At 40.3% G+C, this 13,539-nt stretch overlaps 1 protein-coding gene across 2 annotated transcripts in view; it reads left to right on the top strand.

Annotated features, from left to right (window-relative positions):
• IL13RA1 (interleukin 13 receptor subunit alpha 1) overlaps nt 1-13,539 on the top strand; it is a 193,400-nt gene that overhangs the window by 136,459 nt on the left and 43,402 nt on the right. For both annotated transcript variants that reach the window (XM_052663009.1, XM_052663008.1), the window contains exons 5-6: nt 6,659-6,846; nt 9,969-10,120. In XM_052663009.1, the coding sequence (XP_052518969.1) occupies nt 6,659-6,846; nt 9,969-10,120 (340 nt within the window). The remainder of the gene's footprint in view (nt 1-6,658; nt 6,847-9,968; nt 10,121-13,539) is intronic.

Genomic DNA, 13,539 nt, shown 5'->3' on the forward strand with positions numbered 1-13,539 from the left:
GTCCCGCAGAGTGATTTTGTGGATTTCAGTGCGTGGTTTTTAACAGGAAGCACTCAAATGCCTCCTATCTTAGGTTATCATCTAATCTTTCACAAGATTTCAAAAATTTTCTCTTCAAAATCAGTATTTTCCCTTTTGTTATTTTTTCTAAAGTACAACAAAAGATTTTTTACAAATTTCTTATCTGGATTCCATGAGAATATGTGAAATACTCAGGGTACAGTGAAAAAGGAATCTCAAAGGTTACTCATTAGAGGAGTTCCTTTCATTATTGAAAAAAATTAACTTTCTACATAGTTCTCTTTAGTTATGTAACAATAATGTTGGAAGTTTCTTCAGTTTCTATTTCTGTATGGGTGCAAAACATTTCAGGCCTGTCTGATCTAAAAACTAGTCATGGCTGTAACTTAGTTTTTAAAAAACTGTTTTCATTCATGAACCACAGGGGCCAACAACTAGGAGAAAAATTTTATATACTATCTCTTAAAGGACAAGGTCACTTTCTGTATTGAAGCATTTCTTTGAACAGCCTTTGAAGAAGTAAATACATTAGATCTGAATTAAAAATTTTTTTTTTTGTTTTTGTTTTTTAAAAAAGACATTATTTAAAGCAGTTCTAGGTTTACAACAAAACTGAGAGGAAGGTACAGAGATTTTCCATATACCCACTGCCCCTACAATTAATAGCTTCCACCATTATCAACACCCCTCACCAATAGTACATTTGTTACAACTGATGAAGCTACATTGATATATATCATCACCACCAGAAATCTGTATAGTCTATATTAGGGCACACTCTTGGTCTTCTACATTTTATGGGTTTGGACAAATGTATGACATATATCCAATGTTAGAATTACCATACAGAGTACCTTCATTGCCCTAAAAATCCTGTGTTCCACTAATTCATCTCTCCCCTACCCCAACCCCTGGCAACCATTGATTTGTTTATTCTCCTAGTTTTGTCTTTTCTAGGATTTCATCTGGTTGGAATCAGACAGTATGTAGCATTTTCAGATGGACTTCTTTCACTTAATAATACACATGTAACAGTCCTCCATATCTTTTCATGGCTTGATAGTTCATTTCTTTTTGGTGCTGAATAATATTTCACTGTCTGGATGTATCACAGCTTATGTATCCATTTAGTAACTAAAGGACATCTTGATTGCTTCCAAGCTTTGGCAATGATGAATAAAGCTGCTTTAAACTTTTGTATGCCAGTTTTTGTGTAGATATAAGGTCTCAATTTCTTTTGATAAATACCAGAGAGCACAATTGCTAATCATATGGTAGGAACATGTTTGGTTTTGTAAGAAACTGTCTTCCAAAGTGGCTGTACCATTCTGTATTCCCACCAGCAATGAGCAAGAGTTCCTGTTGCTCCACATCCTCATCAGCATTTGATACTGCCGATATCTGGATTATGGGCATTCTGACCGGTGTGTAGTGGTATCTTGTTGCTTTCATTTGCATTTCTCTGATGATATGGTGCTTATTTGTCATCTGTATGTCTTTGGTGGAGTGTCTGTGAAGATCTTTGGCTCATTTTTTAGTTGAGTATTTTGCTTTATTGTTCAGTTTTATGAGTTCTTTGTATATTTTGACTAACAGCCCTTTATCACATGTGTCTTTTGCATATATTTTCTCTCCCGCCCCTCCAGTGTTTGGCTTCTTTTCTTATTCTCTTGATATTATCTTTTGCAGAAGTATTTAATTTTAATGAAATTCAGCTTATCAATGATTTCTTTTAAAGATCATGCCTTGGATGTTGTATCTAAAAAGTCATCACCATACCCAAGATTGTCTAGGTTTTCTCCTATGTTATCTCCTAGGAGGTTTATAGTTTTGCACTTTACATTTAGGTCTGTGATCCATTGTGAGTTTAGCTTTGTGAAGAATATAAGGTCTGTGACTAGATTTTTTTTTTTACATGTGGATATCCAGTTGTTCCAGCACCATTTATTGAAGAGACTATTTGTGCTCCAATGTATTGCCTTTGCTCCTTTGTCAAAGATCAATTGACTGTATTTATGGGAAAGATCTGCTTTTTATAAGACTGGATTTGTAGCACAGTCCCCTGGAGAATTGCTGTCAAAATGCTTATCTTAGTCCCTGGGCAAAACCTTCTAAGTAAGATTCTCTGGGAGAGGGGTTGAGTGACCTGCATTTTTCAAATGACCACAGATGATTCTAAAGTAAAGAAATCAAGGGTTTGGGACTCTTTCCTCTTAGTTCATTTTCTAAATTGTCTTCCTTTTCTGCAGAACGTTTGCACATCTCCCTTGTGACTGATGATGTAAGGCTTGACTCTGTGTATTCTCCTAGTTACTGTAAAAGAGAATCCTTTGATAACCTAGACAAAAAGTGTAATGAGCACATTCTGTCTGCCTGTACTGTGCTGGATGATCCCTGGGGAAAGGTCTATGTAGAGGTTTTTGGAAATGAGAAAGAAGATATCAGCATTTAGAGTCACACAGTAGAGTAAGACACTTAGAAAGACCTCATTCTATGGAACATTGATCTGGCAGTGGTTCAGTTCAGTTCAGCCACTCAGTTGTGTCCGGCTCTATGCAACCCCATGGAATCTAGCATGTCAGGCTTCCCTGTCCTTCACCATCTCCCAGAGTTTGCTCAAACTCATGTCCATCAAGTTGGTGATGCCATCCAACCATCTCATCCTCTATCATCTTCTTTTCCTCCTGCCTTCAATCTTTCCCAGCATCAGGGTCTTTTCCAATGAATCAGTTCTTCACTTCAGGCGGCCAAAGTATTGGAGCTTCAGCTTCAGCATCAGCATCAGTCCTTCCAATGAATATTCATGGTTGATTTCCTTTAGGATAGACTGGTTTGATCTCCTTGCAGTCCAATGGACTCTCAAGAGTCTTCTCCAACACCACAGTTCAAAAGCTTGAATTCTTTGGTGCTCAGCTTTCCTTAGGGTCCAACTCTCACATCCATACATGACTACTGGAAGAACCATAGCTTTAACTAGATGGACCTTTGTTGGCAAAGTAATGTGTCTGCTTTTTAATATACTGTATAGGTTGGTCATAGCTTTTCTTCCAAGGAGCAAGCATATTTTAATTGCATGGCTGCAGTCACCATCTGCAGTGATTTTGGAGCCCAAGAAGTCTCTCACTGTTTTCACTGTTTCCCCATCTGTTTGCCATGAAGTGATGGGACCAGATGGCATGATCTTTGTATTTTGAATGTTGAGTTTTAAGCTAGCTTTTTCAGTCTCCTCTTTCACTTTCATCAAGAGGCTCTTTAGTTCCTCTTCACTTTCTGCCATAAGGATGGTGTCATTTGCATATCTGAGGTTATTGATATTTCTCCTGGCAATCTTGACTCCAGCTTATGCTTCATCTAGCCCACCATTTCACATGATGTACTCTGCATATAAGTTAAATAAGCAGGCTGACAATATACAGCCTTGAGGTGTTTCTTTTCCAATTTGGAACCAGTCCATTGTTCCATGTCTGGTTCTAACATTGCTTCTTGACCTGCATACAGATTTCTTAGGAGGCAAGTCAGGTGGTCTGGTATTCCCATCTCTTTAAGAATTTTTCAGGGTTTGTTTTGATCCACACAGTCAAAGGCTTTGGCATAGTTCCAGAAGTAGATTTTTCTGGAACTCTCTTGCTTTTTCAGTGATCCAAGGGATGTTTGCAATTTGATCTCTGGTTCCTCTGCCTTTTCTAAATCCAGCTTGAACATCTGGAAGTTCTTGATTCATGTTCTGTTGAAGCCTGGCTTGAATAATTTTGAACATTACTTTGCTAGCGTGTGAAATGAGTGCAATTGTGCAGTAGTTTGAACATTCTTGGGCATTGCCTTTTTTGGAGATTGGAATGAAAATGGACCTTTTACAGTCCTGTGACCACTGCTGTGTTTTCCAAATTTGCTGGCATATTGAGTGCAGCACTTTCACAGCATTATCATTTAGGATTTGAAATAGCTCAGCTGGAATTCCATCACCTCCACTAGCTCTGTTCATAGTGATGCTTTCTAAGGCCCACTTGACTTCACATTCTAGGATGTCTCGCTCTAGGTGGATGATCACACCATTTTGGTTATCTGGGTCATGAAGATCATTTTTGTACAGTTCTTCTGTGTATTCTTGCCACCTCTTCTTAATATCTTCTGCTTCTGTTAGGTCCATATCATTTTTGTCCTTTATTGTGACCATCTTTGCATGAAATGTTCCCTTGGTATCTCTCATTTTCTTGAAGAGATCTCTAGTCTTCCCCATTCTTTTGTTTTCCTCTATTTCTTTGCATTGATCACTGAAGAAGGCTTTCTTATCTCTCCTTGCTATTCTTTGGAACTCTGCATTCAAATGGGTATATCTTTCCTCTTCTCCTTTGCCTTTAGCTTCTCTTCTTTTCTCAGCTATTTGTACGGCTTCCTCAGACAACCATTTTGCCTTTTATTTTCTTCAGGATGGTCTTGATCACTGCCTCCTGTACAATGTCATGAACCTCTGTCCATAGTTCTTCCGGCACTCTGTCTATCAGATCTCATCCCTTGAATCTATTTGTCACTTCTGCTGTATAATTGTAAGCGATTTGATTTAGCTCATACATGAATGGTCTAGTGGTTTTTCCCTACTTTCTTCAATTTAAGTCTTAATTTTGCAATAAGGAGTCATGATCTGAGCCACAGTCAGCTCCCGGTCTTGTTTTTACTGACTGTATAGAGCTTCTCCATCTTTGGCTGCAAAGAATATAATGTCTGATTTTGGTAGGGACCATCTGGTGATGTCCATGTGCAGAATCGTCTCTTGTGTTGTTGGAAGACAGTGTTTGCTATGACCAGTGGATTCTGTTGACAAAATTCTGTTAACCTTTGCCTTGCTTCATTTTGTAGTCCAAGGCCAAACGTGCCTGTTACTCCAGGTATCTCTTATCTTCCTACTTTTGTATTCCAGTCTGCTATGATGAAAAGGACATCTTTTTTGGGTGTTAGTTCTCGAAGGTCTTGTAGGTCATCATAGAACCATTCAACATCAGCTTCTTTGTCATTAGTGGTTGGGGTATAGACTTGGATTACTGTGATATTGAGTGGTTTGCCTTGGAAATGAACAGAAATCATTTTGCTTTTTGGGGATTACATCTAAGTACTGCCTTTCAGAATCTTTTGTTGACTATGAGGGCTACTCCATTTCTTCTAAAGGATTCTTGCCCACAATAGTAGATATAATGGTCATCTGAATTAAATTTGCCTATTTGGGTCCATTTTAGTTCACTGATTCCTAGTATGTCGATGTTTACTCTTGTTGTTTGACTACTTCCAATTTACCTTGATTCATGGATCTAACATTCCAGGTTCCTATGCAATGTTGTTCTTTACAGCACTGAAGTTTACTTCCTTCACCTGTCACATCCACAACTGGGCTTTGTTTTCGCTTTGGCTCCATGTCTTCATTATTTCTGAAGCTATTTCTCTACTCTTTGCCATATTGGGCATCTACCGACCTGGGAAATTAATCTTTCAGTATCATATCTTTTTGCCTTTTCATACTGTTCATGGGGTTCTCAAGGCAAGAATACTGAAGTGGTTTGCCATTCCCTTCGCCAGTGGACCACATTTTGTCAGAACTCTCCACCATGATCTGTCCATCTTGGGTGGCCCTACACGGCATGGCTCATAGTTTCATTGAGTTAGACAAGGCTGTGATCCATGTGATCAGTTTGGTTAGTTTTCTGTGATTGTGGTTTTCATTCTGTCTGCCCCCTGATAAGTGAGGATTGTGGTTAAAGGACACTAATAACGTCAGAGAGGTCAATCTGGAGAAAACATGAAGCCTCAAGTGATTAGGACATGAAATAGGGTGAGAGGAATATCATGGAGAATCCCAGAGGGTTTGCAAAGAAAGAAGTAACCGAATTTGGTGATAGGATATAAAAATGGGGGGAGGGATGATTTCAGAGGCTCTAATCTAATCAAGGAGCCCAGAGAAAATGAGCTCTGGCTGATGGCAATTGGGATGGTTAGAAGATAAGGCAGTTTGTCCAGGAAGAGGGGGCATCTGTCTTGGCTGTTGAATTTGAGGCAAGAGTGGAACTCTAAAGTAGAGCAGTTAGAAATCTGGGACTGGCTCCAAGGCAGTAGGTCAGGATTAGGAATCCTCAGTGCAGAAATTCTAGTTGAGGAGTGGAAGTGATAAATGGGCGAGTGGATGAGGGAGTAAGAAATAGAGAGGAATTCACAGAGGGCTGAAGACTGGATGTGAATTCTGTGAGAACAGAAGAAAGGAAAGGAACAAGCGAAGAGAACAAGGAAGGAGCAGACAGAGGGACTAGGGAAATTTGGAATTGAGCAGATATGGCATTTTCAGGAAGCATAAAATTTCTCATCCTGACCTCGTACCATCTCCCATACAGAAGAGGAAAAAGAGTCGAGACTCCTATGGTTTCCTTAGCTATTGAAAATACCATATTCATGAAAAAGGAACATTCATTTCTTCCTCAAGTGTGAAATGGAGCCATGTTATAAAATAGGGCTTAAAAAAAAAAGCTACCCTGCCAGATTGCAAATATGGCTTTTCATGGATATCTTTAATCATTTAAAAACAAACAGACATCTGTATTTGTTTCTTGCATATGTAGTTAAAAAATAATGCAAAAGGTTATCTCATTTTATCTTGTAGGCACAACAGCCTGGGAAAAATTCTTCAGTGTGAAAACATCTACAGAGAAGGCCAGCACATTGCTTGTTCCTTTAATCTGACTAAGGTGAAGGATTCCAGTTTTGAACAGCACAGCGTCCAAGTAATGGTTAAGGATAATGCAGGAAAAATCAGACCATCCTTCAATATAGTGCCTTTAACTTCTCATGGTAAGTTTTAGAAGTACTCCATGACAGTGTGGATGAAAGTGTTATGTCATCAATATGAATGATAAAAAAAAAATGATGATTTTGGTTTGAAGATCTTCCCAGAAAAAAGGGACTATATTTATGTATATTTTTCTTAGTTCCTTGTTAAAGTAGCAAGCTTGCAAATTCTCATATTTATTGTGCACATACGCCACATGCTTTATCCATGTTTACTTATGTATATGCTGAGCCTTAGAGCAAGCAGTTAGTTGTGGAACTGAGATTGGAACTCAGGCTCTCTGACTTTTTTAACAGTTTTAAATGTTTAGTTATTTGACTTCATTGGGTCTTTGTTGAGGCATTCGGAATCTTTGATGTTCATTGTGGCAGACAGGATCTTTAGTTACAGCATGTGGGATCTAGTTCCCTGACCAGGGATCAAACCCAGGCCCCCTGCATTGGGAGCACAGAGTCTTAACCACTGGAGCACCAGGGATGTCCCTCTCTGACTCTTAAGATCTATTCTCTTTTACTTACACTCCAGAGGATGATGCTGCAGAATAAATGTGATTTAATATAGTTCCTGAATAATCTGTCTCTTCATTTAACAACAACAAAAAAAGCTTAAACTGGAGATGGAGTGATCAGGAGTGATATTCAAACTGTCTAACATTTTGAGTAACCCAGGCACGGATCAATGAGAACAAACAGTGCAGCTGAGTTTCAGCCCATTACAAAGAGCCCTCAACTTGAAAACAAAATACCTGCTTAAGGTCACTTTGGATATGGCATATACACTCTAATTTCCTCTTCATCTATAAAAGGGGGTACATAGTCCCTCTTGAACTCAGAGGATTGTTGTAAGGTCCAAATGATGTGACATGTGTAAAAGCATTTTGTATATCTCTAAAGCAGAGTCATATGTGCTTAGTTACTCAGTCGTGTCTGACTCTTTTCAACCGCAAGGACCATAGTCCGCCAGGCTCCTCTGTCCATGGAGATTCTCCAGGCAAGAATACTGGAGTGGGTTGCCATGCCCTCCACCAGGGGATCTTCCCAACCCAGGAATCGAATCCAGATCTCCTGCATTGCAGGCAGATTCTTTATCTCCTGAGTCACCAGGGAAGCCACATTATATTTACTTAATTTGCTGTAGTATCACAACAGGGAGCTCTGATTCTAGCTAAAGTGGTACACAGAAAATTTACAAGCAAATAATCATGAATTGACAAAGGTTCCCAAGTCTGTGAGCAGAACACTATTTACTGCCCTTTCAGACAGTCGTGGAAGTCAATTCTAATAGTGCACCCAAGGCAGCTTAGTTTGTAAGCCAGGGGAGTGAGGTTGAGGCAACTTGCCAAATGGGATCATTTGAAGCAAAGCCCTTCTCTCTCCTCCCCCTTGCTTGGAAGCTTGTCCTCGATGGACCTTTTAAAGCTCATTTTGCTGCTCTTCTACCTAGAGATGAGTGGTGATATAAGAGATGAGTGGGAGATTCTTGTTAGCCAGAAGAGGATGTTGTGAAGTTGTTTTCTATTAATTGTCCACTCTCTTTTGTTGCTTGGTCTTAAGCATAGTTGACTCCTGAAAAACTAAATTGACCAGGCTAATTTATTTTTTTACTTTCTTTTAAATCATGATTTTGGTTATATAACATTAAATATGCCATCTTAACCATTTTCAAGTGTACAGTTCAGTAGTGTTAAATATATTCACAGTATTGTGCAGTAGATCTCTAGAACTCTCTTATTTTGTAAAACTGAAACTTCATGCCCATGAAATACGAATTCTCCCTCCCCTCCCCCTACCCCCTCCCCCGGCCCCTGGTAACCACCTTCCTACTTTCTGTTTCTATGACTTGGACTCCTTTAGATACCTCTTATAAGTGGAATCATACAGTATTGGTCCTTCTGTAATGGACTTATTTCATTAGTATCATGTCCTCAAAGTTCATCCCTGTTGTTTAGTAGCTCAGTTGTGTCCGACTCTTTGTGACCCTATGGACTATAGCCTGCCAAGCTCCTCTGTCCATGGGATTTTCTAGGCAAGAATACTTGAGTGGGTTGCCATGCCCTCCTCCAGGGGGTCTTCCCAGCCCAGGGATCGAACCCACATCTCCTATATCTCCTGCATTGGCAGGTGGGTTCTTTACCACTGCACCACATGAGAAGCCCTTCATCCCTGTTGTAATCTATGATAAAACTATGCTGATGTTTTCATTGTGGTCTTTGATTGGCATAAATGAGTGCTGGCTGGGGGAACCCCTTGTACCTGATGCCCCTCAGTACCATCAGGAAGAGTCACATCTGGACCCAAGCACTTCTTTACCCCACCCCCTTGTTGTAGCTAGATGTCTGGATTATACCCCAGCCATGCCCTAACCAGATGCAGGTCAGAATCCACATCATCTGCCAGCCCGAAAGATGTTCCTTAGATCTATTTTACTAGTCAGTTTAAGCTTTCTACAGGGGACTTCCCTTCTGGTCCAATGATCAGGACTCTGAGCTTCCATTGCAGAGGACCCAGGTTCAATCCCTGATCGGGGAAATAAGATCCTGCATCCTGTGTGGTGTGGCCAAAAACAAGAAAAAAAAAAAAAAGAAGAAAAAGAAAAAAAATAAGCTTCCTACATTAATTGTGATTAATCAGAAATTCTAGAACTGTATGTCTGATCATGTAAGGCCATTAAAAGCATCAGACCTATTTTGATTTACCTTTATGACCTTCATTGTCTCTACGCATAAGTGCTGTGCTGTGTTTAGTCACTCAGTCCTGTCCAGTTCTGTGTGACCCCATGGTCTGTAGCCTGCCAGGCTCCTCTGTGCATGATATTCTTCAGGCAAGAATACTGGAGTGGGTTGCCATGCCCTCCTCCAGGGGATTTTCCCAACCCAGAGATTGAACCCAGGTCACCCACATTGCAGGTGGATTCTTTACCATCTGCGCCACAGGGAAGCCTAAGAATACTGGAGTGAGTAGCCTATCCCTTCTCCAGGGGAACTTCCTGACCCAGAAATCGAACCGGGCTGTCCTGCATTGCAGGCGGATTCTTGACTAGCTGAGCTATTCGGAAAGCCCATATGTGTATCTCATCAAAATTAACTCTGGAAATTAATTTGTATTCTTCTGTTTCTGTCTTTCAGTGAAACCTGATCCTCCACATATTAAAAATCTCTCCTTCCAAAATGGTGACTTATATGTGCAGTGGACAAATCCACAGAATTTTCAAAGCAAATGCTTGTCTTATGAAGTAGAAGTCAATAACAGCCACGCTGAGACACATGATATTTTCTATGTAAGTTTTTTTTTTTAGATAGTAGTTGTTATTTAGAAATTTTTCTTGCATTTCTTACAGTGTAGTAAGTTGAAATATCAATGAAAAGTAGCTCATAGATTTGTCACCTGATGATGGTTTCTCTGAAGCAGCATGTGGTCAAAGGTTTGACAGTTTATGGTAGTATTGCCTCCAAGAGTTCAGGCATTCATTAATTCATTTGCTAAAGAGTTTTTTTTTATTACATGTCTATCATGTACTACCAGGCACTATTTTATGTGTATGTAACACCTGATTAAAAAAAAAAAAATTTTGCCCATGAAGCTTACCTACTAGAAAATAAGTGCATAAATGAGCAAACTAATTTTAGAGAATGAATGCTATGCAGAAATTTAAGTGGGGTGATGGCAAGGCCTGAGGGAATATTAGGTAGGGTAGGGATCCACAGTGATGAGATTTGAGATGAGACCAGAACAATGAGCAGGAGCTAGCCATTTGATGATCTGTAGGTGGAGGGGACAACATGATCAAAGACTTAGGCAGGAATGAGCTTGGCAGGAGACTGGCATGACCGAAACATAGTAGGAAGAGGTGTCTGAGCCTAGAGCCGAGATCAGATTATGTAGCTACTTAGAGACTCCGGTATGGCCGTTCAGTTTTTTTTGGCGTTTATAGCAGCTAGAGTCGTCAATACTGAGTAGTTAGTATTTTTTGGATCATGTACATATATGCTCTTTGGAATCTAATATAAAACACGCAGATTAGAGGTCCCTGTGGAGTAGGAAATGGCAATCCACTCCAGTAATCTTGCCTGGGGAATTCCATGGACAGAGGAGCCTGGCGGGCTACAGTCCATGGGGTCGCAAGGAACTGGACCCCACTGAGCAACTGAGCATATACGCACGCATTGGAGCACTGGGCCTAACAGGGTGTGGCATAACCTCAGGGCCCAGTTGCATTGTTATGCTTTAGAACAGAGATCTCAAACTCAGGCCTCAAACATTTTTGTTTGGACCATAAAACAAAGTGGGGTTTTGTTTGCTTGTATATTACATTTGAATTTTCTGCCCAGATTGAAAACTGTGGTACCTGAGGGTATAGTTGCCATAAGGTGGCGCCTTAGGACCACAGGAACTGTGCCACTCACTTGTGTTACCTGCCTGGGCCCTGTGTCCATTTGAGTTTGAGAGGTTAGAAACCATGGGCTTTTACAGGAGTCCTGCATCTCACATGTGGGAAGATCCCTTGGTTCACTTGTTTTAGCTCATCATGGGAATTTCGAAAACTGAAGTATTTTATTTACTAAAATAAGCCGCTGTTGACAGGCTGTAACTCTGGAGAGAGCGACCAGGTCCACAGCTGAGCAGAGCTCTTCTGGGCATTTGCAAATGAAAGCGTTTGCTCAAGAATAATCATTCTTCATCCCAGAAACCAGGGTCCCCAAATAATGCCACAAAAGGAAAAAGCAAAGGGCTTCCAAGCGGGGAGGGGGTGAGGCTTGAATTTACAACTAAGTGAGTTACTATTCCACCCTTGACTGCTCTCTTCTGTCTGAAATCCAGAGACACATGCCGCTTGCATTACTCACTTGGCACTAAATGATGTCCTGCTAGTTACCCGTGATCTTGACTAAAAATATAAGCTCCTGTAAGGGGGAGGAGTTAGGTGGTGTTTACTTTGTACTGTTCTGGCTACTAAAACCAGCTAATATGTATTAAGCAATTGCTGTGTATTAGCTATTTTAATTGGAGAAGGAAATGGCAATCCACTCCAGTATTCTTGCCTGGAGAATCCCAGGGATGGAGGAGCCTGGTGGGCTGCCGTCTGTGGGGATGCACAGAGTCGGACACGACTGAAGTGACTTAGCAGCAGCAGCAGCAGCAGCAGCAGCAGCAACAGCAGCTATTTTAGTAAGTACTTTATCTGAGTTGTCTCATTTAGTCCTCACAATAACCCCAAGGATCTAGGCCTGTTACAGATGAGAAAACTTCAATCTCAAAGGTTATTCCTAGTAAGGGTTAGAATCCAAGATTTCAGCAAAAGTCTAACTCCAAAGCTTTAATTCTTCACCCCCTGGGGATCACCTCAATACTTCCTCTTGCTAGTAATAGCCTTCATTTACTGCTCATGATGTATTACAAATACAGTCTTCTATGTACTTCTTATAGAGTTGCTCATAGCAATCCATGAAATTGGTTCCTTTTTAACCTATGTTTTAGTGAGAAACTAAGGCTCAAAGAGGTTAAGTAACTTGCTACAGGCCACACAGCTAGTAAGTATGACTTCAGAGGTTGGTCTCCATGTATTACATTTTAACCAAGAACACTGGGTATAAGATCATGTGTACAGTTGTCACTTAATAAATTCTTATTGGATTGTTACCTTTAAAAAAAAAAAAACTTCTGAACTGAAGAGAGCACATATAATGTGGAATTTATCCATCAAAACCAGAACTGTAGTCAATTTGGAATTAACTCTGTTTATACACTTGAGTTTAATGTTCTCTATCTTAGCAGATGTTCACCAGCTGCTCCATCCTGTCATCAGCTTTTTGTGTGCTCACTGATTTTGAACTCAGCTGGTTAGACCCTTTCTTGGTTCTTGCAAGACTTTTTGAGGAGCTATTTGGCCTGGTGTTCTAGTTAAGAGGGGGAAGTAGGCTGGAGCATGAGCTGGTGCCATCCATGGCTCTGAGTCAGGGGTCGCTTATGACAGGATCATAAAGCATGGAGTGACTTGTCTTTGGGCATGCCCATTCCCACCAGCTATCCACTTGGTGATCTGTGTCCTTGTTTCCCTTTTCTCACGGAAGTATCTGAGCAGCTGATAAACTACACAAGGAGATTTACATTTGAACAAGAGCCCAGAGCCATCACTTTACACAGCAGGCCTCTGACTCCATATGGCCAGCAATGGGGTACAGTAACCCCCGAGTAGCTTTTTCTCTGACCTTATATGAAGTATTGACAGGATGGCTCATCATCATTCAGTTGGCCTTTCACTCTTCACAAATGCTGGTAGGAACCATTCAGTGAATGACATTGAATGCCCCAAAGCATAGCATGTGTTCTGGTCTTTGTCCCATGTTTAAACATCTCTGATAGAAGTTGACTGTTTTTTCCATCTGTACTGAGGTATGATTGGCAAGTAAAAATTATATGTATTTAGGTTGTACAATATTATTTTAAGGTATACAAGGTTATAATAATCATATACATTGTGAGATGATTATCACAATCAAATTAACACAGTCATCACCTTACAGACTTAGCTTTTTCTGTGGTGAGAAAACAAGATCTCTCAGCAAATTTCAGGTATACAGTACAGTATTATTAACTGTAATCATCATGTGAATGTTGCTCATTCGTGTCCAACTCTTTGCGACCCCATGGACTGTATAGTCCATGGAATTCTCCGGGTCAGAATACTGGAGTGGGTAG

The sequence above is a fragment of the Budorcas taxicolor genome, chromosome X (assembly GCF_023091745.1).
Source record: "Budorcas taxicolor isolate Tak-1 chromosome X, Takin1.1, whole genome shotgun sequence".
Taxonomy (NCBI): Eukaryota; Metazoa; Chordata; class Mammalia; order Artiodactyla; family Bovidae; genus Budorcas; species Budorcas taxicolor.